Here is a 27,669-nt window from a genome sequence, read left to right as displayed (position 1 = left end):
TCTCTTTTTTTTAAGCATATCTTACAGTTAAATCGTCCTGCTGATGTGTAGAATCAGAATAAAAGTCATTACACTTGTGTGGAAGCCAGATTCACCACACTGATGATATTTCTAATGAATACTATGGTTGCTTTCACTTTCTGTAGGACTGTTTTCCTCTTAAAAGTAGGATCAGGCACAGCTTTAAATGGCTACTTGTACAAAGCACCTATTGATAGTGGTTAAACCTGGAAGAAGTTAAGATTTTGTGCCATGGACAAATGAATACATTAAAGCTTTTTTGTTGTTTGTTGTTTCTGGTGTGGTTTGAGCAGACAGAGCTTTAGGCATATAATTTTTTGCACTTTAGAGACTAATGGTCAGTTTGTTTTCACAAGCAGTGCCTCAACATTTAATTTTTAAACTTCATAAACAAGAGTGCCTGCATAGCTACTGTGACAATTTACACTTTTATATAAAGAATTTCTTCCAGCATCTTGATAACCAAGATGTTTTTTTTAATCATTTGCTATCAAAAGTACTGATCTTTAACGATGCGAGGCAGCATTATCAGTCGGCTTGTGCCAAAGCTGCAGGAGGGTAGCCTGTTCACCCTCTCACAGGCTTAAGTAATAATATTAATTGTGATAATCCCTCGAGATTTATAATTCTAGCCTCTACCAAGTTATTCTGTTGTCCAAATGTAGATTTTTTTAACATTTCCAATAAAATGGGAGACTTTGAGAATGTAGCTTTATTTATAAACACAGTCCAACACAATCAAGATAAATTTTGAGAAAGACTTGACAGTGAGGCATTGTGACCTTCTTGTGGGCAGAGGTTTTGAATGATACTCATCATAGAGAACTCCTTTTTTTTCTCCAATGAATGGTAAAAATGAAGTGAAATGATGATTTGTAGTAGTGGAAACTGGGCCTGTAGCAAATTGGAAGCACTTGGTAGCTTCTGGATTCATCTAAAGATCCAGCGTACGCCTTAGCGCTCCATGCACTGGAGAATTACTAATTCCTAATTTCTTTAGTATTTTTTTAATATACATATACACAAGGTTTTGTTCATTTATTTTACTTTCTAGTCAAAGAATCAAACCAGAAGCACTTATTCAACAAGGAGACTTTCAAGCCCCACCCAAGCTCTCATCCCACTTATCCTAAATCAATGTACAGGACTTGTAGAAGCCTGGATGCCCCATTTAGCTCCTCCCCTCCTGCACATCTCTTGTATTTTGGGAGATGTCTGAATGATAGAAAATAAACCAGGTCACCTTCATCCCCTTTGGAGTCCATAAACCATAGTTTAAGCTATAGTCTCTCCCCTTCCTCTGTCTCCATGTTTGCAGGTGACCGGTTGAGTGCCATACTGAATTCCATTCAGTCTGGGCCCTTCCTCTCAGCAGTTCCCTCCTCCTCCATATTTGAGCAAGCTGCCCAACCTCCCTCCTCCTCCTCCTCCTCCCTTGTCCACAGTCCATTTGTGTTTGGACAGTCCCCCTCCCAAGTGTCTCAGCCACAGCTTCTGAGTAAGTCTGTCCTGCTTTCTGATGGCGCTTGCTTGCACAGGCGTTGATCCTTTTCCTCCCATTTTTTATTTTTAATCTTAGTTTTTTGTTTTTTTATAAAGTTTTTTTATGGGGAGGACAAAAGTGATAAATGACACATAACACTACAGTTATGTTCTAAAGCGCAGAAATATCCTGAACAAGCTGACATGTCTAATATTCAATGTTTAAATCTTGTTTGGACTAAAAAAATATAAAAAAAACCTGATGATTAAGTGTGCTAAAAAGGGCAGACAGAAGTGCACTTTCTATTAAAACAAGATTTAAAACTTAAATAGTTGGACTTTATATCTTGGTGAAGTGGATATTTTTGCCATGCACTCAGATATTGGGCTGAGTTTCTTAGTTTTTTGTTTGCTGTGCTTGCTCTCTTGTTTAGCATGTCTTTACCCTGTTCTTCTTCTTTATTGCTGCTTTAAATTGAGATCCTCATCTTTCATCTCTGATTATCACCTCGTCTCATTTTCTGCCTTAACCAGCTTAAAGCTTTTATAAAAATGTAACCAAAATTCATCTACATGCTTTATTATAGTTAATACCTTTATATTGTCCACACTTACTTGTGAAAACAGCAGCAGTTATTAACAAATGTTTTGATACTTGCACTGAATAACTAAACTAATGAAGCATCAATATATAAAAACATTGTCTTCCAAGATAGTCCATAATATCAGTTTATCCGTCTCTTGTGGCATTTTCAGTCCGTGTCTGTATTTTTCAACATTACTACTTTATGTCTACTTTCTTTATTTTTGATTCTGTGTTGTGTGTTTGTTACAGAGCCCTGGAGGTATCATGAGAAAAATAAAGCAACGTTTTCTTAAAAATTGAATAGTTTGGGTTCTTGATGCAGTATACTTGTTTACTTGTAACTTATACCTTCTATAACTCTTAAGTTGCATCTATAAAACCTGCTTGATTGGATAATAGATTATTTTGTCTCAAAAATCATGATAATGGACAGTTCAACTAAATGCGTTTTCTTTTCATCCTCAACAAAAAGAGGATGTACAAATTCCTAAAATTAAGTATTTTTTTCTTCATTATACGTATAGGTCTCTGTAACTTCTCTTTCCATGTTTTGTAAGTGATTCTTCATTCATGTGTCATTCTCTACATGTTGAACCCCCCCAATATCTTAACTTTTCCATTTCCTAGTTCACCCTATGGACTTGACTCCATTGCTTCATTGTGCTTTCTTTCTTTCTTTCTGTGGTTGGCTCCTTGCATTTCATGTCTGGCTTGTTTACCTGCTCCACTGTTTTCCGCTGTAGATGGTTCATCACGCAGCCTTGCTTCTCGTGAGCGTGTGCACAAAAGCAGTGTGTCCGTGGCTGGGCATGGCACTGCTCTCTCATCTCTCGTTCTAAGGCAAAAGGGTGGGTAATCACAGAATTCATACCTCCCTCCGACTGAACAGAGGGTGGATAGGAACTCAAATAAAACACAGTCTTCTCTGCTGGGAATGAAGGGCTTTTAGATTGTGTTTTTGCTAACCTTCAAACTGGGGACCTGAGAAGGATCTGTCTGAGCTCATTCTTGAAATAAAGAGAAAGAAATTGATAATGAGTGTCTGTTGCTTGTAACACAAGCTCTGCTTGGCTTTTATTAAAGCCCAAGGCCATATCCAGTTTGCAAGAATAGTTCCAGGACTGGGGTGGAATCCATCTTTCATCAGCACCTTCATGGTCCACCAGCAATCGTCATCCATATCAGTGTTTGTCTGATAACAGACATGCTTGTGAAAAATAACTAGCCAATCAATTAGAAATCAGTACAGTTCCCTTTTAAAGAATGTTTCTTTGGGGGCTTTAATTGTCTTTCTGCCCTTCTTTTCATTTTTATGTATTTTACATTTGTTTTTTGGTCAGATATTGAGTTGCAGTTGAGTTATAGTAACACTCACTTATCACCAGTAATACCATTTTTTATTAACTGTGTTTGAATCATTCATTTTTAGGTGAACGAGGAAACTTAATGTCTAGTGCACGGCCCATGTCTCCAGCCTCCAAACAACGTCAGGAGAATCGCTCACCGGGGAAGGAGATCCGGGGTAGCCGCTCATCAGAGCAGGGTAGGGTCAAGACAAACGAGGGAGGAATCTCAGCCAGTGAGGGCTTCATCCTCCGCTCAGACACGGCCAAGCTGAAGTCGGATTCTCACAGCCGCTCACATTCACCCAATCACAACACTCTGCAGGCTCTAAAAGCCGACGGTAGAACCTCAGGAATGCGGGCAGAGTCCCCAAATCCTGGATCTCGCTCCTCCTCTCCCAAGCAAAACGTCTCCTCCTCAGGGAGATCTAGTCCATCCAGCACTTGTTCCCAGCACTCCTCTTCAGCTCACCATGACAAGAACCTACCCCCTAAAGTCAGCCCTTCTTCCAAAGCTAGGCTTGATCCTCCTAGAGAGAGATCCAAGTCGGACTCATACACCCTGGACCCAGACACACTCAGAAAAAAGAAGCTTCCCCTTACAGAGCCACTTAGGGGCAGATCTACCTCTCCTAAACCTAAAGTATCTCCTAAAGATCCAAATAAAGGAGTGACGAATAATGCAGAAAACCGTGTTCCTTCCCCCCATGTTACCCAAGAGAACCTCCATAGCGAGGTGGTGGAAGTTTGTACTTCTAGTGCTCTCCTCTCTAATGAGGATGTAAATGATGAAAACTCGGAGGTTCACAATTCTGAAGAAGGCTCATGTAAGGTGCACTTCAGTATTGGCAAAGCCCCTGTCAAAGAGGAAGTAGAGAGCCGCTCATCACCCAAAGTCAGCCGCAAAACCTCCAGTCGACACACACGCCCCAAAAAGGACAAATCTGGGCCTTTATTTAAAGGTGAGAGTACATCACGAATCACAGAGCCTGCCAAACAGGCCATGTCACCCTCTGTGGCTGAATGCGCACGTGCAGTCTTTGCTGCATTTCTGTGGCATGAGGGAATTGTCCACGATGCCATGGCATGCTCTTCTTTCCTTAAGTTTAACCCAGACTTGACCAAAGAGCATGCCCCAATTCGTAGCTCCCTGGGAGGACAGGGGGCAGAGGAGAAGGAGAGCAAGCTGAAGAACCGCCACTCCTTAGAGATTTCCTCTGCACTCAATATGTTTAACATCGCTCCACATGGCCCAGACATTTCAAAAATGGGCAGCATCAACAAAAACAAAGTTTTATCAATGCTGAAGGAACCTCCACTCCCGGAGAAGTGTGAGGACGGAAAAGGAGAATCTGTTTCATATGAGATGACCTCTCATCCCTCTATGAGGGCAAAGTCAATTTTGCCATTGACATTACAGCATTTAGTGGCATTCTGGGAAGACATTTCAATGGCCACTATTAAGGCAGCAACCCAGAACATGATCTTCCCCAGCCCAGGGTCCAGCGCCATCTTGAAAAAGAAGGAGCATGAGAAAGACAGCAAAAAGGCAAAGAAGGAGAAGAAGAAAAGGGAGAAGGCAGAGGTGCGCCCAAGAGGGAATCTGTTTGGGGAGATGGCTCAGCTCGCCATGGGTGGACCAGAGAAAGACACCATCTGTGAGCTGTGCGGGGAATCTCATCCTTACCCTGTGACATACCATATGAGGCAGGCTCACCCAGGTGAGAATTCAGGGAACATGCTGAAGTGCTTCACAGAGCGCTTTGACAGTTTTAACTTCCTTACTTTGTGTATCTGTTGGCAGGTTGTGGCCGCTATGCTGGAGGCCAGGGCTACAACAGTATCGGCCACTTCTGTGGCGGTTGGGCTGGAAATTGTGGAGATGGAGGCATAGGAGGCAGCACCTGGTACCTGGTGTGCGATCGTTGTCGGGAGAAATACCTCAGAGAGAAACAGACTGCAGCCAGGGAAAAGGTAGCTATACTGTGAAAAGACCTGAGTACTTAAAACTTCAGTTTTCTTTTACTAAAACATCTTTAAACTAATGCAGTTTACATTTTTCCAGGTTAAGCAGTCAAGAAAGAAACCTCTTCAGGTGAAGACCCCGCGAGCCCTACCCACTATGGAAGCGCACCAGGTGATTCGTGCGAACGCGTTGTTTCTGCTGTCCCTCAGCAGTGCAGCAGAACCCAGCATGCTGTGCCACCACCCTCCCCGGCCTCTTCATTCCCAGCTGCTTCCCAGCCTAAAGGAGGGCGTGTCTGAAGAACTCCCCAATAAAATGGGCTGCCTCTATCTACAGACATTAGCAAGGTAATTAGAAGCCTAGTTCATAAAAACTTCTTTTTGTGGATAAGAAAACTTTATAGCAGTACAGATTGATGTTTTTTGGGTCTGATTATCATCTTATCCTGAAGGCAACACACTGAAAACTTTGGGGCCTACCAAGATGACAACCTTTTCCAAGATGAGATGAGGTATTTGCGCTCAACATCTGTTCCTGCGCCATACATTTCTGTCACTCCTGATGCCTGCCCCAATGTGTTTGAGGAACCAGAGAGCAACATGAAATCAATGCCCCCCAGGTAACAGTGTCTTAATGTGTTTTTGCTTCCTTGCTGTATTTAGAAAATAAGTAAAAATTAGACTGTACAGTAAATTATCACAGTTTTTCTCTCAGCATTACCCTGTACTGTTTTTACATCATACAGATATCAAATTGTCTTCGTAAGCATATAATTTTTACAGTTTAACCTCGTCTTGGACAAAAGTGGCTTTACTGTCTAACATTAGAAGCAAATGTAGGTTTTCAGAAGACAAGATTTTTATTTGGGTGTCTTTACTGATATTGTAGTTGGAGGTTAAACAACATTCATGTAAGTTTGTTTTTATATGCTTTGTTTTAGTCTTGAGACCAGTCCAATCACAGACAGTGATACTGCAAAGCGTACAGTGTTCCAGAGGTCTTACTCAGTTGTGGCATCTGAGTATGACAAACAGCACTCACCCTCTCCAGCCCGAGTCAAAGCTGTACCCAGACGTAGGGTTCATAGCGGTGATGCAGGTAATTTCTTAAGGAATAAGTGATTCTTCCAGAGTGACTTTTAGCATCATTTTTACAGTGCTTTGTTCTTCACATAGAAGTGGGCTCTTCCCTGTTGCGTCACCCGTCTCCAGAGCTGTCTCGACTGATCTCGGCTCATGGCTCCCTCAGTAAGGGCGAGAGGAACTTCCAATGGCCTGTCCTGGCTTTTGTTATCCAGCACCATGATCTAGAGGGCTTGGAGGTGGCTATGAAGCATGCACTCCGGAAGTCTGCCTGCAGGGTATTTGCCATGGAGGTATGGTATCTTTGAATCTTAATGCTAACTCTTGCTTCAGTATTTACTCATTTTACAGCTTTGCCTTCAGGCTATACGCAGTTATTTGGTTTGATATTTTGTGAATGGATTTTGTGGGCTAAACTTTTTAGTATGCTTTAATTTTCCTTGTACTGCATATAATGATGAGACAAAAAGACTAATCATTTTTATTGTGTTTTTGTCTCTGTCAGGCATTCAACTGGCTGCTGTGCAATGTAATCCAGACCACATCTCTGCATGACATTCTTTGGCATTTCGTAGCATCTCTCACCCCATCACCTTGTGAGCCTGATGATGAAGAAGATGATGAGAACAAGGGGAACAAAGAAATTGTAGAGCAGGTGAAAATGGGTCACTGTTTTGCAACATTAAACTTGGTTCTACTGTGTCACATATCTAATGATAAACATCTACATTCCACTCAGGAAAGAGACCTTGGTGTTTGTGAGCACCCTCTATCAGACATTGTGATAGCTGGTGAGGCAGCTCATCCTCTCCCCCACACCTTCCACCGCCTCCTTCAGACCATCTCTGATCTCATGATGTCACTTCCCAGTGGCAGCTCGCTACAGCAGATGGCACTTAGGTACAGTTTCTGGTTGAAATTATGCTACTTTACTGAAAAAAGGTTCCTTAATATTTATAAATTTCAGCACCTTCTTTGTGTTTTTGCTTATTTGGAGGTATTTACAAATTTATTGACTGAAATGCAATGATTATGACTCATTCTTTTAGGTGCTGGAGTCTCAAGTTCAAGCAGTCTGACCACCAGTTCCTCCACCAGAGCAACGTTTTCCATCACATTAACAACATCTTGTCCAAGTCAGATGATGGAGACAGTGAGGAGAGCTTCAACATCAGTGTGCAGTCTGGCTACGAAGCAATGAGCCAGGCAAGAGAACAACCAGTTAATAAAAATAGATTTTACTGTATTTACAAGTCTGCATCAGACCTCATATCTGCTGGTCACCAACGCCTGAGTTAGCTCCCCGCTCTTGTTTTTACTCATTGGTTGTGCCTGATTCTGATTCAGATGCATGTGTGTTTTATAGGATCTCTGCCTGGTAACCTGTTTGAAGGACCTGACCAGTGTAGTAGACATCAAGACGTCCAGTCGTCCTGCCATGATCGGCAGCCTAACAGATGGCTCCACTGAGACCTTCTGGGAGTCTGGAGATGAGGACAAGAACAAAACCAAGAGCATCACCATTAGCTGTGTGAAAGGCATAAATGCTACCAAGGTGTCTGTTCATGTGGACAACTCCAGAGACATTGGGGTAAGGAACACAGGAAATCATGCACTTACATGGGCTGATATGCTGTTTGTGATAAATGCCATAGTGATATTGATAATGATGATAATACTGATACGTTTTTGTTTGTTTGTTCTGTCATACCTATAGAACAAAGTCACAGCAGTGACATTCCTCTGTGGGAAGGCAATAGAAGACCTCTGCAGAATCAAGCAGGTAGGAAGTTTCTTTGGCTACATAATGACTCTGGAATAAAGGGTCATCTGGAATAGTTTGTGTGTGTGTCAAACAACACCTGTTTGCTTTTCCATTGTAGGTTGACCTCGACTCTCGTCACATGGGGTGGGTGACAAGTGAGCTTCCTGGAGGAGATCATCATGTGATCAAAGTAGAACTGAAAGGTCCTGAAAACACCCTGAGGGTGCGTCAGGTGAAGGTTCTCGGTTGGAAAGAGGGTGAGAGCATCAAGATACTTGGGCAAATCTCAGCCAGCATGGCCCAGCAGAAGAACTGTGAAGCTGAGACTCTTAGAGTTTTCCGCCTCATTACCTCACAGGTCAGTCCAGCTGTCTCATTTCAGTGAATTATGATAATTATTTCTTTGCAGAGGATATGGGTGGGTGAATACTGCAGTTCTGTTTTGAAAACTTTGAATAACTTTGTGTTTAAATTTAGGTTTTTGGAAAATTAATATGTGGAGATGCAGAGCCAACTCCAGAGCAGGAGGAGAAAAATCTGCTTTCATCACCAGAAGGAGAGGACAAGGTCAGTACTTTCACAATTTAACTGTGTGACTCTCATATTTGGAAACTTTTATCATAATGTTTCACATGTCATTTCTGTAAACAGGTGCCATCTGATGCCGATCTCAAAGAACACATGGTGGGAATCATTTTCAGCAGAAGCAAGCTCACCAACCTGCAGAAACAGGTAAATGCTACTGTTAAACCACTTGAAACTACCCCCAAAGTCAGTTTAGTATGTCAACCTCTGCAATCCAATCTAATTAATGTTTTTTTATTTTATTTTAAGGTGTGTACACATATAGTCCAAGCCATTCGTATGGAGGCCACGCGGGTGAGAGAGGAATGGGAACACGCCATCTCCAGCAAGGAGAATGCCAACTCTCAGCCCAGTGATGACGATGCTTCCTCAGATGCCTACTGCTTTGAGCTGCTCTCCATGGTCCTGGCTTTGAGTGGCTCCAATGTTGGCCGCCAGTACTTAGCTCAGCAGCTCACACTCATGCAAGACTTGTTTTCTCTGCTGCATACTGCTTCCCCGAGAGTACAGAGACAGGTAGGAGAGAATTTAAACACAGACACATAATTAGGAGTTAAGCTCATGCCTTTTAATGTTTTCATGTGGCCTGGGGAGCTTTGTTGCTGATTAAAAAGACAATTAATGACATTGTGAATATCTGTTTAGTCATAAAATAATATAAGTGCATTACTATATTGCTTGCAGCCAGACTCATCGTCTAGCAGTAAATCGAATTTCGTGGGCTGGTCATTACCTTACAGATGTGAATGCATACATGCATGTAGTTTAGAATTTGCTACTCTCAAATAACACTTTTTAATTTTTTTTCTGAAAAACAAGTTTAGAAAATCACCCACTGGGTTTGTTGAAAATTTAATATTTACCTTTTGACGTTTTTACTTAGGTAACATCACTACTTCGACGTGTGCTACCAGAGGTGACGCCTGTGCGTCTTGCCAGCATCATTGGAGTGAAGGCGCTGCCACCAGCAGACATCAGTGACATCATTCACTCCACAGAGAAGGGTGACTGGAATAAACTGGGCATCCTTGATATGTTTCTGGGCTGCATCGCAAAAGCCCTCACAGTGCAGCTGAAAGCCAAAGGCACTACTATCTCTGGCACAGCTGGCATGGCTGCAGGGAAAGGCGTCACAACTGTCACACTGCCCATGATCTTTAACTCCAGGTGAGCTGCATTCTGGGTAATTCCATGTAAGACACAATTTTTACTCAGAAATGCTGTGTGGAAAATGTCAGTTTCTTGCATTTTTTATGCATCCAACCCCATTTTTTTATGCTCAGCTACATTCGCAGAGGCGAGAGCCACTGGTGGATGAAAGGCTCCACACCTCCACAGATTGCAGAAATTATCATAAAGCTGGTTAAAGACATGGCAGCTGTGAGTCCATTGTGTTTTATGCTGTTCCATATGTGATGTTAGTGTGGGAATAGTGCCACTAACACAGTCATGTGTTGTTTACAGGGTCATCTTTCAGATGCCTGGTCCAGAGTCACCAAAAATGCAATAGCTGAGACCATCATAGCCCTCACTAAAATGGAGGAAGAGCATCGATCTCCTGTGCGCTGTATTGCAACAACAAGGGTGTGAAAATTGTCTCAGATCATGCATCAGTGTTTAGAAGTACTGAATATTTATGATTTTTTTTTTAATTACATTCTGTTTTACCCTTAGCTGTGGCTGGCCTTGGCATCACTGTGTGTGCTGGACCAGGATCATGTGGACAGACTGTCCTCTGGTCGCTGGATGGGCAAAGATGGACAGCAGAAGCAGATGGTAAGAGCTGGATGAATAGCTAAGGGCTATCCTGTTTAAAACTGACTGACTGAAGGCAAAACACATTATAATTTATTCCTTCCTCTCCTACCCACAGCCTATGTGTGACAATCATGACGATGGTGAGACAGCAGCCATCATCCTCTGCAACATGTGTGGCAACCTTTGCACCGACTGTGATCGCTTCCTCCATCTGCACCGACGCACACGATCTCACCAGAGACAGGTTAGATTTAGGGGTTAAGTTAGAACATGAATGATCAGAAACAGTTTATGAAAATAATTATTTTACAACAGACGTCAGTTGAGCAAGTTCTTTTAAAGAGAGTGTCAATTTTCCCTCTAATGTGTTTTAACCTTATATTCATACCTGCTTCAGGTGTTTAAGGAGGAAGAGGAGGCTATAAAGGTGGATCTCCATGAAGGTTGCGGGAGGACAAAGCTCTTCTGGCTCATGGCGTTGGCCGACTCAAAGACAATGAAGGCCATGGTGGAGTTCAGGGAGCACACGGGTAAAGGCAAAAAACATACCAGTCTGATTATTTTAGGTAACACTTAATATCTTAATAAGTAAATGAGAAGGAATGATGATGAACTTCCTCAAACTTTCCCTCAAGCCCATGTAATCCTGTTCTGACCCCTCTAAATATTTTTTGCAGGTAAACCAGCATCCAGCAGCTCAGACGCCTGCAGGTTCTGTGGTACAAGAAATGGGACGGAGCTGTCTGCAGTGGGAAGCGTCTGCTCAGACCCAGACTGTCAGGTAGCAAACCATAAATGCAGGCAGGCTGATCAATTCCGGCAAAACTGTGTCCCAGCTTCATCCTTTAATTTTGGACGAGAAAGTCAAACTAGAAATAGATTTACTTAAATTTTGTATATGTCCCAAATGCTATATAAACAGATCGAATATAGAAAAAAAAGGTACTTACTCAGTTTTGACTATTCTGTATATATTTCTGCTTTTCTGAGTTTTTCATTGAATATTTAGGTACTTCACAAGATGACAATGGATTATAGCTAAATGATCCCTTCATAAACTTCCTTAAGTGTCTCTAAAATAATGATGTCAAACGAAGGACTAAGTTTTGTTTACCTACTTTACTCAGCTGAAAAGAAGTCTACACAGGATACCTGTTAAGCAGTGTGGAGTTGCATAGTAGATAAAACACCTTGTAAATAAAATAACTTGTGTTGTACTGTAGTTTCTAACCAATCTCTGTCTCCTTTCATGTCGTCTCTCCCAGGAATATGCTAAGCTGGCATGCAGTAAGACCCATCCCTGTGGACACCCTTGTGGAGGAGTCAAGAATGAGGAGAGCTGCCTGCCATGTCTGCACGGCTGCGATAAGAACACTGGCTGTCTGAAACAAGATGCAGATGATATGTGTATGATCTGTTTCACAGAAGCTCTCTCTGCTGCTCCTGCTGTACAGGTAGTTAGCCATACATGTTTTTTCTTTAGCAGATTAATTTCTTGGTTTAAATCTGCTCTCTTTTAATGTTAAACTGTTGGATTTGTTTCCAGCTGGACTGCACTCATGTGTTTCACCTTCAGTGCACTCGTCGTGTTCTTGAAAACCGCTGGCTCGGGCCCCGAATCACCTTTGGGTTTATGTTGTGTCCTATTTGCAAGGTGGGATGTTACCTTTCATTCAGCATTCAGTAGCTTCTTTATTCAGTGTCATCTTTGTCATGCATGCAGATAACTCAGAAGAAATACTTTTTGTTAATATTGGCTGGTTTGCTTGCATCTTTTGTTTGCAGAACAAGATCAATCATTCTGTGATCAAAGACCTGCTTGACCCTATTAAGGAACTTTATGAGGATGTGAGGAGAAAGGCTCTGATGAGGCTGGAGTATGAGGGTCTGCACAAGAGCGAGGCGATAACAACACCAGGAGCACGCTTCCACAATGACCCTGCAGGCTTTGCCATGAATAGATATGCATACTATGTCTGCTACAAGTGCAAGAAGGTGCCAGATGAGTTAGATGCAGGATATTTTTACTTTTACCGTTGGATATGGATAGAGAATTAACAATCCCCCTTTTTATAGGCATATTTTGGAGGAGAGGCTCGCTGTGATGCAGAAGCAGGACAGGGTGATGACTATGACCCTAGTGAACTGATTTGTGGAGCATGCTCAGATGTCTCTAGGGCGCAGGTAGGTGCATGACACATATGAGGATACTGCAACCACTGTAAAAGGGATTGTTATAAATTGTGTGACATACAGTCATTAGCCTTCTTGGTTAATTAAGTGAGAAGATTTGAAGCAACTTCCATGTCTAGTTTAATTGTGAACAGCAGTTGATTAAGTTAGCTTAGCATATTGACTTAAAGGAAGGAAGTGATGAACCTTGCTTTGTCCAAAAGTAAATGCATATAACTTTGTCTCTGCAGCTCATTTATAATGGTCTTGATTTCCATTAACAATATTGAACTGAAACTGTTATATTCTGTGTTTATTCTTTCAGATGTGCTCCAAGCATGGCACAGATTTCCTTGAGTATAAATGCCGGTACTGCTGCTCTGTGGCTGTTTTCTTCTGCTTTGGCACTACACACTTCTGTAATGCCTGTCACGATGACTTCCAGAGAATGACCAGTGTCCCCAAAGAAGAACTGCCCCACTGTCCTGCAGGTGATGAACTATTCTCATTCAAGAAAAGTAACACTATTAAAATACTTTAACCCAGACTTTAGTGACTTCAGAACATTATTGAGACAGTTATAGAGCCTTAATCTAATGTTTGAATATATGCATACCAATTCATTCAGCGCACATCTTTCTTTATACTGTCCCTAAATAAACTGATTTAGCAATGAGAAAAAGGTGATAGAATCTTTCCTGTCTCTGCCACAGGACCGAAAGGCAAGCAGCTGGAAGGCACTGAATGTCCTTTGCATGTGGTCCACCCACCAACTGGAGAAGAGTTCGCCCTGGGTTGTGGGGTGTGCAGGAATGCCCACACCTTCTAATCGGCAAGAGACTTTTTACTGAAAACCAGATGGTCTACTGTGATTTCTGGCGGCTGATGCTGCTGCTGAAGCTCAGCGGAGAAACTTGACTCTTGCACTGTCAAGTCTCCAGGGGGCCGGACCAAGTTTCTGCTCTATGTCAAGAGTCCTCAGGTCTGCTCCTTTACCCCAACATCAGTATCCAGGCTCTGCCATGAAAATCAGCCCTAGCTCCTTTGGATTCAGAGTAATCTGAATGGAGAGAAAAAAAAAGAGAACAATTTAAAAAGTAAAAGAAGAAAAAAAAGAACATAACTTGTGATGTGTTTGCATGCGGCCGTAGTATTCCCTCGGCTTCTATAGACGTTGCACACTTCCCAATCACAGAAGCGTTACAATACAAGATTAAACAATGAATATCAAATAAATTTGCTTAAAGGCAAATGTGGATGAAAGTGGGTTTAAAAAGAAAAAAAAAAGAAAAAAGAGGAATGGACTTATTTCCAGTTTCCTAACGGAATCTAAAATGTTGTATGTAAACTTTCTTTTTTCGTAATCTTGTACAGTATTCTCCACTGTCAAGTGCATCATGGGTTGACGGACAAAAAAAGAAAAAAAAGATGTTGAATAAGACTGTTAAGAATATCTGGGAGGAAATAGTTTATGATTTATCTAATCTTGTATATAATGATATTATTCAAAATAGCTGTATTCCGAAAATTGCTCTCTTTACTTCAGTTTTGTTTGATATTCTGGGTTATGTTTTGAGCCAGAACTTTTAATGAAGTGCAATACTGGGTGTGCCTCCTATTTTGCAGTTGTTTAACCTATGGAATGTATGTCAAATAAAGCCACTGTACATTTTTATACAGTAGACAGTCCTGATTTACCCCCCTCAAGTGTTAGTTTTCATCTGTTGTCTGGAAATTAGGAGGATCCTTACATCTGCAGTGAATGATGGTGGATATAAATCCTGTTTGTAGCTCTGATTAATAAATGAAACACCAAAATCCTACAGAATACAAAAATGAAAAACAAACAAAAAAAAGAGAGTTAATACACCTGAATGATTTGAGGGGCCAGTCTTCACGCCAAATAAAATTGTGCACCTGTTATGCTTTTTCCTAGTGGGAGGCAGGGAGCTCGGGGGAGAAAGGAACAGTGATGGGGTTGGGGGAAAACAGCTGCTGTTAAATAAAAAGCTTAATACTTGTGAATTTGCTCTGTAATATCTGTGGTGGATGGAGTTGAATGGTAATAAACCAGATTCTCTGTTTCACAAAGTATACATTGTGTCATCTGTGAATGAGTGCTGATATAGTTACATGATTTATATTGTAGAGTGCCAATCTGGTAGTGTATATTGTAATCGGAACAGGAAAATGAAAAGATGCATTACTCATAGTATTTGTTGTGGAATTGAATTGGATTTTTTCCACTCACATTTTCACCCAGCACATACTAAAATAATTAATTGTGTAATTGGAATTGAATTATATGAATTATATTATGCTGCACATAATACTCACTATGTGGGTTTATGAGTAACTCATACTTTATAGAAAAAATCATGTAAATTATCTTTTTTTTCCACATGCCTTTATATAAGTTCTTATGAATACTACCAAATTAATACAATGAGAATATTTTATGTCAAGTTATTGTGTAATCTCCAAAGATCGGGACAATAAAAAAATATTAAACTTATTTTACTTGGGGGTGGGGGGAGCTCTGTTTTTACTGTGGGGTGAGTCACATGAACACAAACGATCTTTACCAACAGCCATTTCACATTACACTTCCCATGATGCACTGCTGCTGTCAAAACAACTCTTCGCCATTTCAGGTTTGGGGGGGCTGCAGTAACTCTCGGGAAGGAATTAGGTCAACCCAGCGGAGGTGGATGTTTCTTCATTGAAAACGTTTCTACCTCGTTTCCTATCATCGGACGGTTTGGTAGTAGTTCTCCGATGCGTGTTATTTGGTTGGTGCGAATGAGTTTTTCCTGCGTGGGACCGGGCTGAAGTGTGAAGTTGGTATTCGGATTTTCCTGCTAACAGCTAGTGAGCTAGCTGTGTGTGTAAACAACAACAAGGTATGGTGCTTGGCTGAGTGGTTTAATGAGCATATCTGTGTCGACCAAGACGTTGATACATTAATTATTACACGAATAATGTGCCATATGGAGGCAGAGAGAGGCAGCATTGCTTGAACGGTAGATATACACTGATGTCAAACAAGCTAACATAAACTTAGCTAACGGTTACGTTCATTGACACTTAAGTTAGCCAAAATAAAAACATTTCTTGGCGTGTACAGTTATTTCACAGATATATCTTTAAAAAATGTGACATTTGATCACAGCTAGTCCCTTGATTTTAAATCGATCATTTTAGTTGATTATAACAAGCAAACCTAAACATAACGAATTCATAAAAAAACGTTTTATGGATTTATTTTTTATATGCAGGGCTTTCTTTCTAGAAAAAAATTCTAATGAACTTGGCACAGCAATGTAAATTGAGACATGCCTCGTGGAAATGCTTACGTGCTGAACGTGTAGGCGCTAAATAGCAAAGCTGTTAGTCTTTTTATTGATTTTTTTGTTAAAGAAAGTTATCAAACTTAATACTACTGTGCACAACGATGTCGTAATACCCCCCTAGCTTGGTTAAACGTGTTTATACACATTTTTATATCACTTAGCACTTTGAAATGGTACGTGCGTTAACAGAGGAGGAAAACCCAACAAATTAAAAGGATACAAGCAACATATAAAAGATTTACAATACTTGTGCAAGCAATTTGCAAATTGCTGTAAGGATGTTAACAAAAATTTAATTTAAACATTAAGTCAAAATAAAAACCAAAGGGGTTTCAAGTATGTAAAATATAGAAATATATGTTAAAACAAGTAATACATTAAAATATAAGTTAATTTAATGCAAGTTCAGTCAAATATTGAGTTTTAAGCTTGGTACTAAAAACTGAAGAGGTTTTCAGCTTCCTGTCCCCATGCTGGAATCTAGTTTCTCAGAGGATATACTTGATAGCAAAAATCTCTGCAGGGTTTTGCTTTAAAAACTGGCTTCCACATTAGCCCAGGAAGTTCCGGTTGAAATGGCAGCAAAACCCTTTTTCACGACGGTGACAGACTAAAGCTTTGTTCAAATGGGAAGAAGAGGGTGCTAGGAAGAGGGAAAATTAAGTCTGAGAAGCATTAACATGAATGCAGTGACTTGTGGGATAAACAACATAATTTGGTCTTGAACTTAATATATCAGTATAATACATGTATTTTATGTTTGCTTTGCAGGATGAAGCGGGTGAAAGGAGGAGAGGAGAGCAGCAATGGTTGCTCCAGTGAAAGCCCACCTGAAGCTTGCAAGAAGGTGCGGAAGCAGACGAGCGTGGCGTCAGAGGCAGTGGCAGCCAGTGAGTCACCAGACTGTGACTGGTCGATGCTGCCTCAGGAGCTCCTGCTCCAAATCTTCCAGTACCTTCCACTGCTTGATCGGGCTTTTGCCTCTCAGGTGTGCCGCGGGTGGAACGAGGCTTTCCACATGCCTGAGCTGTGGAGATGCTTTGAGTTTGAGCTTAATCAACCAGCTAGCTCTTATCTGAAAGCCACACATCCAGACCTCATCAAGCAGATCATAAAGAGGCACTCCAACCACCTGCAGTATGTCAGTTTCAAGGTACGAATGGAATATCTGTTGTGTATGTGTTGCGTGGTGATTCTGTGCTCATATTTATTTAATTTAAAAATCTCTTCTGGTTTGAAAATGTTGTTTTTATCTGTTCTTTAAATGATATTTAGCCTTTGTTTTTGCTTGTCAGGTGGACAGTAGTACAGAGTCTGCAGAGGCAGCATGTGACATCCTTTCACAGTTGGTGAATTGCTCTCTGAAGACCTTGGGACTCATATCTACTGCCCGGCCCAGTTTCATGGAGGTTCCAAAGGTATAATTAACAACAACAAGCATGGTCTGGATATTTACTGTTTCGTTTCTTGAGATTTGTAAACAAGGTCAAAGGAAAACTTACTTTTAGAGGCCACATTCTTTTTTTTATGATGTGTTCTTCTCAAAGAGCAGGATGTAGTCTAGCTAATGGGGTAGCTTTTGCATTCTCATCTTATCTACAGAAGAAGCTAATAGGCAATGTCTGCTCTCGTGCAGAGACAAGGTCAGATTTACTTTAACCAGCTTCAGAAGGACACATGATTAGTAAAAGGACTATTTTGTCTTTCTCAGTGCACACCGAGATCTTTTAGGATCTCTCTTGAAAATCTCACTGACCTGGAAAACTTGCTCCTTCATGTTAGCTAAAGCTTTAAATGTTGACTTAATAAAAGCCTGAAACTTTGCTTGTAAATGTGGTCAGCCTTGGTGATTGGAGATACTCTTGTCTTTTTGGAGTTTGTTTAAGGACAACATTACACTCCCTCTGCTCAGCTTGTTTTGGTGACTCGTGTGATGAATAGGTGGCAATCCAACTGAAGTATATAGTTTGTTCTAAAGTCAGCAGCCAATTCTTTAAGGAAGCCATGCCTGAATGCTTAGTATCACCATCTGTTTTAGTAGGTAGTTTTTTATGTTTGTAGAAGGTTTGTAGGCAGTTATTAAGTTGATAAGGTGTCACCCTCACAATGGGCACAAATAAATACACCATTCTTAACATTTTCAACTGTTTGCCACTTAGGGGCAAACATGTCTCTAATCTAAGGTAGTTAAAAGGGCTCGGTCTCAAAAAAAAAAAAGAAAATTTGAAACGATCTTTGTTCTGATAAGATGCGGACACACTGTGTCATGTTTTTCTTCCCACAGTCCCATTTCATCTCAGCTCTGACTGTGGTGTTCGTCAACTCTAAATCACTATCTTCACTGAAGATTGATGACACGCCAGTTGATGATCCGTCTCTGAAGGTGCTGGTGGCCAACAACAGCGACACCCTGAAACTGTTGAAGATGAGCAGCTGCCCTCACGTCTCCCCTGCAGGTACAGAGAAATTTATGCAGATATTTGAGTGCTGAAGGTTTGACGAGGCAGCTTTCTCATGCTTTTGTCTTTTTAGATGTTGATCAATACAAACAGGAAAATTATTTCAAGTCCTGTCCCTGGTTGAAGTCTTTTTATTTTAAGTCACAAGACTGTTTTCCATTCAGTCTGTAGTTGTTTTTCCTGCTGCCCATACAATGTTATTTTAAAACTGGTTTTATATTATGAATGAATGAGCTGTTATGTGGTTCTCTTGACATATTTTCCTGGAAGAACTTGTAATTTCCAGCTAAGATAATTATTGCTGATTCAATTGCAGCTTTCCAGACAAATACAGTGAACCTTGTACTTGGGCTAAAATTAAAACTCGGTTTAACAATCTGTTGCATTAAAATAAACACTGTTTCTGTTCTTAGGGATCCTATGTGTTGCAGACCAGTGTCATGGGCTGAGAGAGCTGGCGCTGAACTACCACCTCCTCAGTGATGAACTCCTGTTGGCCCTCTCGTCTGAAAAGCATGTCCATCTGGAACACCTTCGTATAGACGTGGTGAGCGAGAACCCAGGCCAGCACTTTCACACCATTAAAAAGAGCAGCTGGGACGCCATGATGAGGCACTCCCCCAAATTCAACCTGGTCATGTACTTCTTCCTCTATGAGGATGAGTTTGGCCCTTTTTTCAATGAAGAAATCCCCGTCACGCACCTTTACTTCGGCCGCTCGGTCAGCAAGGAGGTTTTGGGCCGTGTCGGCCTCCACTGCCCCCGTCTGGTGGAGCTGGTTGTGTGCGCCAACGGCCTACGCCCTCTTGACGAAGAGTTGATCCGCATCGCGAAGCACTGCACTCAACTATCAGCCATCGGCCTGGGCGAGTGCGAGGTGTCCTGCAGCGCGTTTGTGGAGTTTGTTAAAATGTGCGGCAGGAGGCTCTCCCAGCTGTCCATCATGGAGGAAGTGCTGATTCCAGATCATAAATACTCCCTGGATGAGATTCACTGGGAGGTGTCGAAGCACCTGGGCAGGGTCTGGTTCCCAGACATGATGCCAACCTGGTAGAGGAAACCCAGAGCACGGAGCTCAGCATGTCCACGTATGTGGTGTGGAACATTCATGACCGCCATGTTTGCATTGATAAGCCTTTAAATGCTCAGCTGTAGTGAAATGTTAGGTGCCAACATGGTGAGCATAAACTCTGAGCTCCTATATGGAGTAAAGAGAAGGGATATAATGTGGCATCCGACTTTTATACAATTCCCTCCTAATGCTGACAACATGGACTGTGGAAATGTTCACCTGATCTACAGACAAAACAATGTTATCTGGTTTTATCCTCACATTTGAGCAGGTGGAAATAAGCAATGTTTTTTATAACAATATGAGTCATATGGACATTGTAGTTTGATGTGATAGTTTGTTTAGCAGAGATGCCGGAGTGTCTGTATATGTATGCATGTGTATGCATATGTTTCATTCATTTTCTTTCTCCTCTTTTGTGTTATTGTGGAGTAAATTAGGACACTTAGGTGCACATTTGCATGTTAGACTACCACTTGGCCTACTTGCTTCACTCTAAGACAGAAGCTCTGCACTCACAATATGGCTTTGGATGCAACGGCTGTAATATTAATTGTATATAGGAAGTGACAGGATGTGATTTGTCAGGTAGGGAGTGTTTAATTTGCAGAGGAGTGGCTGGGCCCTACACCTCATGTTTTAAATGCGAGCAGCGGGGAGCGTCGATGAGCTTGTTCTGCTCACCTGAGCTCAATCATGCATCACAAACTCATTGTTGGAAATGTTAGATGTTGGCGGAGAGAAGCAGAAATGTGTATATATGTTTCAATATTTGTGATGTTAAGGTGTACAGTATTGATTAATGTAACTGATTTATATTTTTTTCCCCCAAATTATTCTATTTTTTTTCTTCTTGTCCTACATCCTTTATATTGGCTTGACATACTATTTTCTTGTTGGTGAAAAGAAGGTTTCTGTATAGTCGAAGATTTTCTACGCACCTTACATGAAAACCAAATGATAGTCAGGACAAACCCAAGTCCTAATGGCCAAATAAATACAAAGATTCACATTATTATTTATACTGTACTGGAGGTCTGCTGAAGCATATACCGAGAGCAGTATATTGAAGTAAAAAGCTATTACTGAGGAAAAACAATAAAATTATTCTATGTAAATAAAGATATATCTGGAGGAGTGTCTGGACTGGGAGACACACACTCTGTGCTGAGATTGGTTTGCAGTAGACAGACATCAGTGCGGCTATTAGCTTACAGGTGCATTAAATTAATATATTTCCAATATAGGTTTCAGTTGTATCTTCTGCTATTTGCCTGTTGAAGCTCTAAATCTTCTGCAGATAAGTACCTGCTCTCTTTTCAGCTCTGGTTTGCTCTGCATTGTCATGTTGTTTAGAAAGCACTGTTCATTATGAACAGTTTTCTGCTCCTGTCCCACACATTCATTCATTTCAGTCAATAGAGATATGGCAAGTCAGATGAGTGAAACTAACTTTTTTTCCTTTAAGAAGGAAGTCAAATGCATCTGTATATAAAAACGCTGTGTGTTTATTATGAATAGAAATGTACTTATTTCTTTATTTCACCCTATGCCGGGGTTTGACGTTTGCTTAACCATCAGCTCGTGTCTTTTATAAAACCAGAGTGCGAGTAATCCTTTACTAGATGGGTCTTTTTCATACTGTAGACACTAGAAAACTAATTGGTATGGCGACTGACATATGGATTTAATTTTGTTTTTTAATGAAATGAGAAGCAGCGCTGCAGCGAGTTCTATTTTTTTCAGACACGTTTGCCTCTTGTCGTTATGGTTTTGTTGCATACAGGTGGTCCAAAAGTCCATTACCACAGATTTATTCCCCCTCCCCAGTGAAATTCTACACCTGAGTGAATGTCAGAAAACGGAAGTTGTGTTGCTTTCTCTCTCAAGTCACCAGATCTGAATCCTCACTTTTATGAAAAAAAAGAAAAAAACTTATGACTTTAAACTGAGATATACTTGTAAAATAACTTGGATAACAATCTGCAAAGACAAGGAAAAAATGGTTAAAGAGCACTTCGAGTCGCAGTCGCTTTCAGATTTACATCCCAACCTTTTAACTTATGTCTGTATATGTTATCAAGAGCTACTGCGTTTAAGTGGTATCATTTGTTAAAACATGTATATTCATAAAGTTACTGATAGTGCACACATTTTAAGACAGTTTGTTTGGATGTGTATAAAGTAAATGTAGATTGCTTTATTACCAGACTTCATTCCATTTTATCCAAGGTGTATTTCAAGTAGACTAAAACAGACATTTCATGAGGTGCAACTATGTCTAAGTATTATTGGACAGAATGAGTCTCATATGATCATAATGTTCTGACTAAACTAGGTACCTGTGCTGTCTGTGTTTATGTCAACGGTACAGTAACATATCAGCCGATTAGTTTTCTGAATTTGTACAGTGGCTCTAAAGTGGACTCGCTTCAGTTACTTGTACTGATAGTGCATTTGATTTTCCTGTCGTCTTCATCTGAATATTCAGCTGCATCGGTAAAACGTGTTTAACGTTACAAATGCACAGAGGGAAAATTATTTATCTTTCATCGTAAATATGCTTATTGTCAGTAATTGTTTTAATCTCCTTTGTTTAGAGAGTACTCTCGTACGTTTATTCAGAATAAATTGGTGTTGGTGGATGATGCTGTCCTTTAGTTTTGCTTCTGTATGGAGAAAAGAAAAAAATACCATCTACTTTGCTTTACAGGTCACCTGTCTTTAAATTAAAATTATTGTTTTGGACATGTGATCTCATACTGAAATAAAATTTGTGAATGTACTCTTTGCTTTTTTTCCATTTAATTGATTTATAAACACATAAAATGTGTAAATTCCAAAAATATAAAAACTGGATAAAAAGATAAAACGACAAAGATCTGATTCCAGAACATTTTTATAGACAAATATGAGCTAAAAAAAGATCTCTGAAAATATGGATCCTGAGCAGAAATGCAAATCATCTGAGAACAATTTTCTAGATTACTTAGTCAGATGATCCTGTGTTAGTAGTATTGGCATTATAAGAACACCTGAGCTGACCTAAACTGTGCTGCAGGTAACGGAAAACCAACCATATGTGAGAATATAGAATAATCAGACTTCCTACCTCCGTCCATGAAATCTGATGGATCCAGATTAGGATTAGGAAAAAAAAAAAACTTGGGGAATTTGTAAACTATAAAGAATGACAATTTTTAATAAATAATAAAAACACACACACACACAAAAAAAGGTCAGTTTGCAGCAAAACTCCCAACAAAGGTAGGAAAGAGGAAGACTACAAGCAAACATGAATGTAAAGAATGAAAAGTTAAAGGTGACGCTTGTCAATTAAAATATTAGGAAAACAAAAAGGAGTTTCTTACATTTATCAGACATCAGGAGAGCCGGGCCAGCTCCAATCCTTTTTCGTAAGGGGCCGACAAGATCATTACCATCATCAGTGCTGTGGTTTTTTTTTTTTTTTTGGTTAATTGCTTAATAAAATAAAAACAAAAATTAAAGTGTTCCCGTGGATTAAGGCAGAGGCACCTCTTCATATGTAATCTGCACATATGGAGGTTTCATTGGCAGATGCCAGTACTCAAAATTGTAGTAGAGGTAGAAGCTTTTGTCCAACACAACCTTCTCAAAAGCCTCCAGCAGGCTGATGGCAAGGGATGTGAATGATTGATGCGGCCTGAAAGGGTGGTAAAAGTTGCGGATGTCCAGTGCCAGGTTTTTCAGAGCAGGCTGTCCGAATATGGTGCTGTCATTGCCGAGGAATGTGGGCTCTCCGCTGTACAGGTAGATCTTGGTGTAGTTGGTCTGGGACCTGCTGGACAGTTTGGCTCCCAGCTCTGTCAGCTTCCTGTATGTGCGGTGTACGAACTGGGAGCAATCATAGGACTCAAACCACACTGTCGCGTTGGGTTTGGGGTCAGAGCGAACTGTCCATGTCTCATAGTAGATCCCAGTCTTGTTGTCGTCCTGCACCCACTGGGCCATATCATTGAACTGGTTCCCTGAAGAATAAAAGTCAGATAAAAGAAAAATGGTTACAAAAAGCCATGGTGACAGTAATCCATTCTCTGCATCTAAGCCATTTATCTCTGGGTGAAGGGAGGTGTTGTAGCTGCACATAGCATTCACTGGGACAGCCACAAAACCAAAATGGCATGTTTATGGTTTTGGTAATAATCAAGATCCTTTTAAAACTGATGAGGCATAGTCCAGCTAACAACCTCCATGTCAGCACATTGCCATCCTCAACCAATGTTCATATTCCAAAAGAAGGAATGCTAAGAAAGAAGAAATAGCCATATGAAGAAAAACATCATCTACAAAGAAAGAATTGTATTTTTTTTCTTAAAGCCATAACAGCCAAAGTTCATTGATTAAATAAAAATAACTAAATAAAAACAGCAGCTGTGCTACTAATGTCTAACTTAAGAGGAGGAACTACATCTCAATTACTTCCATAAAACTCAACACTAATCCACTCATACATGTGTATTTTTGTAATAGCTTTTTTTTAATTAAGAGTTTGGCCATTTAAACAAAACTGGAATATATAAAAATTCATATTATCTTTTTTCTTTTAAACTGATGAAACATCAGTTTGACATGAATTGTCCAGCTAAAAAGATTAAATGAATGTAGAGTTGCCTATTCATGTAACATGGAGATCTTTGTACTGTGAGGCAACTGGAGCACCCACGAAAATGTCCATGCAGACAAAAAGAGGTCATGCAAACTCCACACTGAAAGGCCAAAGCTGGAATTTAAACCAATTAGCATGTTCACTTTGAGTAATAAATCTAGCAACTGAATCTTATAAATTCTGATGATTTCTCAGAACACAGTCCCCTCCTTCTACTGCTTCTTAATTTTTTTTTTTTTTTACCCATAACGGACCTAATATAAGTCGTTATACGAAGCTAACTCAATAAAGACTGCAGAACAAAGAGGGAGCTGTGTGCGCATACCAGATAAAGCTGTATTATGCAGGAACTGCACAGCTACATTCATGGGCTTTGCTGACAGTTATAAAAATGCAAATAATAAGCAGTTTTTTTCCCACTAATGATGTTAGAAGACACATTTACCTATGTGTTTCCCTATGTCTCACCAGTTAGTTCTCCTATTTTCTCCAGAGTGCCATTCTGCAACCAGTGCAAGTCGTCAATGCCTTCGAAGAAACAGGCAGCTCCCTGGTTGCACCAGAAAGGAGCAAACTGCTCCGGTCTGAGGTGAGGAAAGGTGCAGTTGCCCAGCTGAAACAGCTCGTACCACTCCATGGTGTAGTTGGCTCCTGTTTCTAAACTACTGAAGCCAATGGCATCATGCATGATGTGCTGTGAACAGAAACACATTGACAATGTGTGTGTGTGTGTGTATGCATTTCTATTAATAAAGTCACACAGCTGCACACTCTTAACTCAGCTGCATAACTATTTTGGATTCTCTGCAACACAGTTCTGTCTTCAGTTTCAGAGCACATATTGGACCATATCAAACACTGAATCTGTTCCAGTGCTCTGTTTAAATTAGATTTAACCTTCAAATCATAATTCTTTGGATTTTTTTGTTTTGGTGTGTTGAATCAACTTAATAAGAACCAAAAAAAAAATCTTCATCTTCAAGACAAATAAATACATATTAATGTTATTACTATGAACTACAACACATAATAGGTAGATAATTAATTAATAATAAAAACTAATAATAATTAAAACAAATGGATAATTAGTCCCAGTTTCTAAGAGCTGAAAGTTTCTCAGGATGTTTGATGCATCTCTCTAAATGTGAGGATCCTATACCCCTATGCAGCGCATCAAAAAGAAACATCAGTGACATGTTTGTATTAAAGAGAAGAAACTTACGAATTTCCCCAACAAATCTCCGTACTTGAATTCCCACACTGGTGTCTGGAGTCTGTAAACTGAAATGACGTCGCTGTCTCTCATGTAGGGAATGCGTCCATCTCGGTCTCCGGTGGGGCAGAACGGGTAGATAGCTTCACAATAGGAATCCACAGCAGGCCGATTATCAAACCGCCTGTTAATGACATGAGGAATCAAAGATGGCTGATCAGGATTTAGCCACTGCATTTAAATTGCTCAATTTGACCCCTTTCACATCAAATTCAGTAATGTTTAGTTTTCAGATATGATTAAATATTTTCCCAGAAGTTACACAAATTTGAACTACATTTAATTTAGCTCTCTTCTCAGACAATATAAAAACTGAAACTACACTTTGGTACCAAAATACGTCAGCAGCAGTATGTAAAAAATGGACACCCTTTTTTCTACAGAAAGTCAGAGGATTAGCAGCCAACTGCTGCTAATTAAACACTGTATTAATTGATCATCAGCAAGTGTGACCAGTCTTCAGACTTGACAACCAAGCAAGTTCATCCTAATGTCAGACAACACAATGCCTGGAAAAAAAAATGTGAAAAAAAGAGAGAGAGAGAGAAAAAAAAGACTGGTGGAGAGGTTATGATCTGGACTTATTACTGAGTTGACCAAGAACTCCTCTGTATACCAAGTACTCTGGGGTCTAATGTAATGCCATCTATCTGTCAGACAGCTAAAGCTTGGCTCAATCAATCAATGAAGGTGTTCTAAAAGTCCAGTGAAAATCTTGATATTAAAACTGATTTAAAGTCCTGCCACAGCATTTTAGAGTCCTGAATGTAGGATCTGGTGAGGACAATAACATATATATCACCATTACCAGTCCAGACCCCAGGTGCAGGCTGTGCAAAGAGGCTCCTGAAACAATCCAGCACTTAGCAGCAGGGTTTAAAATACTGGAAAAAGAATACATGGAACGCCATAACCAAGTAGCCGGCATATTGTACAGAAACATCTGTGCAGAATATGAACTGGAGACCCCTAGGTCACAATGGGAAACACATCTCAAGGTGGTGGAGAATGAGAAAGATAAGATCCTGTAAGACTTCCAGATACAGACCGACAAAATGGTGGTGGCCAACCAGCCGGACATTGTGATCGTGGATAAGCAAAGAAAAGCTGTAGTGATTGATGAAGCCATCCCCAACGATGGAAATATCAGAAAGCCTGGAAGGCAATTGTAGTACCAGTGGTTACTGGTGCACTGGGGGCTGTGTCCCCCACACTGAAGAAGGGGCTCCAACAGATACCTCTCTCCATCCAGTAGATTGCAGTCCTAGGAACAGCTAAGATACTGCCCAGGACCCTCAAGCTTCCAGCACTCTGGTAGAGGACCCGAGCTTGAGATGAACAGCCACCCAGCCTACCCAGGGGAGGAGGGAGGGTGGGTAAAGACTTATGAAGACCTCTAGTCAATGATACCCTTCTTCAAATAAATATCTAAATCAGGTGCTTCAGAGTCCGGGGTTTTCAAGAGTTACCTGAACGCATCAGGTATACTTCTTACTTTGTATGTACTTCTGTCATATATTGGATATTTTCTAACCAGATCGTACAAATGTTAACGACGTCCTTAATGTGACAATGCAGAGTGACATTGAAAAGAAGTCTCGTTAAATGTTGTGGATTAAAAAAAAAAAAAAAGTAAAAAAAAAAAAAAAGTTAAAAGTTAAATGGTTTGGCAAAACGCCAACTTTGAGTAGATTTCCCAAAAGGTCTCAAATGAATTCATGTTCTTTTTGGGCAGTTTTTCCTCTCAGACTCTTCATTGTCTGTCACATGATTTAACCGTACAGAGCTAAGAAGTGTCTTCATACCTGTAGGGTACGGGCCACTCCTGCTGTCCGTGACTCCTGAACTGCGCAACGACGTGAAGAAACAGCAACAGAAATAAACACAAACCGAGCTCAAGATGAGACATGTTGAAGCCCCCCCAAAAAACTAAAGTAAAGCAGAAGTTGTCTGCTTTCACATGATTCTACCCCTCTGAGCTGACTTCCTCATTACTGGTCACGTGATTTTGTTGACGACGCAAGATCACATGACGACACCAAAGAAGAAGAAAAAGCAAAGAAGGAATGAGTAAATAAGTAAAATCACTTAATGGTCAAATATA

General features: G+C 40.5%; 3 protein-coding genes across 12 annotated transcripts in view; 2 read left to right on the top strand and 1 right to left on the bottom strand.

Annotated features, from left to right (window-relative positions):
* Positions 1 to 14,854, top strand: part of mycbp2 (MYC binding protein 2) — a 57,914-nt gene extending 43,060 nt beyond the window's left edge. For 7 of the 10 annotated variants that reach the window (XM_042002740.1, XM_042002742.1, XM_042002739.1 and 4 more), the window contains 30 exons: positions 1,340 to 1,519; positions 2,833 to 2,937; positions 3,519 to 5,153; positions 5,237 to 5,406; positions 5,498 to 5,745; positions 5,850 to 6,017; positions 6,339 to 6,496; positions 6,574 to 6,773; positions 6,986 to 7,135; positions 7,220 to 7,380; positions 7,530 to 7,686; positions 7,847 to 8,071; positions 8,198 to 8,263; positions 8,364 to 8,603; positions 8,723 to 8,812; positions 8,897 to 8,977; positions 9,080 to 9,346; positions 9,714 to 9,997; positions 10,114 to 10,210; positions 10,295 to 10,414; positions 10,505 to 10,606; positions 10,704 to 10,832; positions 10,986 to 11,118; positions 11,266 to 11,369; positions 11,854 to 12,042; positions 12,135 to 12,242; positions 12,374 to 12,583; positions 12,665 to 12,772; positions 13,086 to 13,251; positions 13,474 to 14,854. In XM_042002740.1, coding sequence (XP_041858674.1) covers positions 1,340 to 1,519; positions 2,833 to 2,937; positions 3,519 to 5,153; positions 5,237 to 5,406; positions 5,498 to 5,745; positions 5,850 to 6,017; positions 6,339 to 6,496; positions 6,574 to 6,773; positions 6,986 to 7,135; positions 7,220 to 7,380; positions 7,530 to 7,686; positions 7,847 to 8,071; positions 8,198 to 8,263; positions 8,364 to 8,603; positions 8,723 to 8,812; positions 8,897 to 8,977; positions 9,080 to 9,346; positions 9,714 to 9,997; positions 10,114 to 10,210; positions 10,295 to 10,414; positions 10,505 to 10,606; positions 10,704 to 10,832; positions 10,986 to 11,118; positions 11,266 to 11,369; positions 11,854 to 12,042; positions 12,135 to 12,242; positions 12,374 to 12,583; positions 12,665 to 12,772; positions 13,086 to 13,251; positions 13,474 to 13,589 — 6,167 coding nt within the window. In that variant the 3' untranslated portion in view covers positions 13,590 to 14,854. The remainder of the gene's footprint in view (positions 1 to 1,339; positions 1,520 to 2,832; positions 2,938 to 3,518; positions 5,154 to 5,236; positions 5,407 to 5,497; positions 5,746 to 5,849; positions 6,018 to 6,338; positions 6,497 to 6,573; positions 6,774 to 6,985; positions 7,136 to 7,219; positions 7,381 to 7,529; positions 7,687 to 7,846; positions 8,072 to 8,197; positions 8,264 to 8,363; positions 8,604 to 8,722; positions 8,813 to 8,896; positions 8,978 to 9,079; positions 9,347 to 9,713; positions 9,998 to 10,113; positions 10,211 to 10,294; positions 10,415 to 10,504; positions 10,607 to 10,703; positions 10,833 to 10,985; positions 11,119 to 11,265; positions 11,370 to 11,853; positions 12,043 to 12,134; positions 12,243 to 12,373; positions 12,584 to 12,664; positions 12,773 to 13,085; positions 13,252 to 13,473) is intronic. The other 3 variants (XM_042002749.1, XM_042002747.1, XM_042002741.1) reach the window with 2 other exon arrangements.
* A 538-nt stretch (positions 14,855 to 15,392) lies between these two features.
* On the top strand, positions 15,393 to 22,429 carry fbxl3a (F-box and leucine-rich repeat protein 3a). The gene is made up of 5 exons (XM_042001523.1): positions 15,393 to 15,663; positions 16,885 to 17,266; positions 17,409 to 17,531; positions 18,398 to 18,569; positions 18,986 to 22,429. The coding sequence occupies exons 2-5, from the start codon at positions 16,886 to 16,888 to the stop codon at positions 19,624 to 19,626; spliced, it is 1,317 nt and encodes a 438-aa protein (XP_041857457.1). The 5' UTR covers positions 15,393 to 15,663; position 16,885; the 3' UTR covers positions 19,627 to 22,429.
* Positions 22,430 to 22,527: 98 nt separating this feature from the next.
* cln5 (CLN5 intracellular trafficking protein) lies at positions 22,528 to 27,578 on the bottom strand. The gene is made up of 4 exons (XM_042001524.1): positions 27,371 to 27,578; positions 25,515 to 25,689; positions 24,761 to 24,986; positions 22,528 to 23,654 (listed from the first exon to the last, which is right to left on the bottom strand). The coding sequence occupies exons 1-4, from the start codon at positions 27,472 to 27,474 to the stop codon at positions 23,167 to 23,169; spliced, it is 993 nt and encodes a 330-aa protein (XP_041857458.1). The 5' UTR covers positions 27,475 to 27,578; the 3' UTR covers positions 22,528 to 23,166.
* Between the last annotated feature and the right edge of the window lie 91 nt (positions 27,579 to 27,669).

Source organism: Melanotaenia boesemani, chromosome 12 (genome assembly GCF_017639745.1).
Source record: "Melanotaenia boesemani isolate fMelBoe1 chromosome 12, fMelBoe1.pri, whole genome shotgun sequence".
NCBI classification, from domain to species: domain Eukaryota; kingdom Metazoa; phylum Chordata; class Actinopteri; order Atheriniformes; family Melanotaeniidae; genus Melanotaenia; species Melanotaenia boesemani.
The sequence above is the reverse complement of the archived record's forward strand: the minus strand, read 5'-3'. Positions and strand labels throughout refer to the sequence as shown.

Coding starts and splice junctions, on each gene's coding strand:
- cln5 (XM_042001524.1), bottom strand. CDS start 27,474: ATGTCTCATCTTGAGCTCGGTTTGTGTTTATTTCTGTTGCTGTTTCTT. Junction 24,987..25,514: donor GAGATTTGTTGGGGAAATTC/GTAAGTTTCTTC, acceptor TTCTGTTCACAG/CACATCATGCATGATGCCAT. Junction 23,655..24,760: donor GAAAATAGGAGAACTAACTG/GTGAGACATAGG, acceptor TTTATTCTTCAG/GGAACCAGTTCAATGATATG.
- fbxl3a (XM_042001523.1), top strand. CDS start 16,886: ATGAAGCGGGTGAAAGGAGGAGAGGAGAGCAGCAATGGTTGCTCCAGT. Junction 17,532..18,397: donor GTTTCATGGAGGTTCCAAAG/GTATAATTAACA, acceptor TTCTTCCCACAG/TCCCATTTCATCTCAGCTCT. Junction 18,570..18,985: donor CCCTCACGTCTCCCCTGCAG/GTACAGAGAAAT, acceptor TTCTGTTCTTAG/GGATCCTATGTGTTGCAGAC.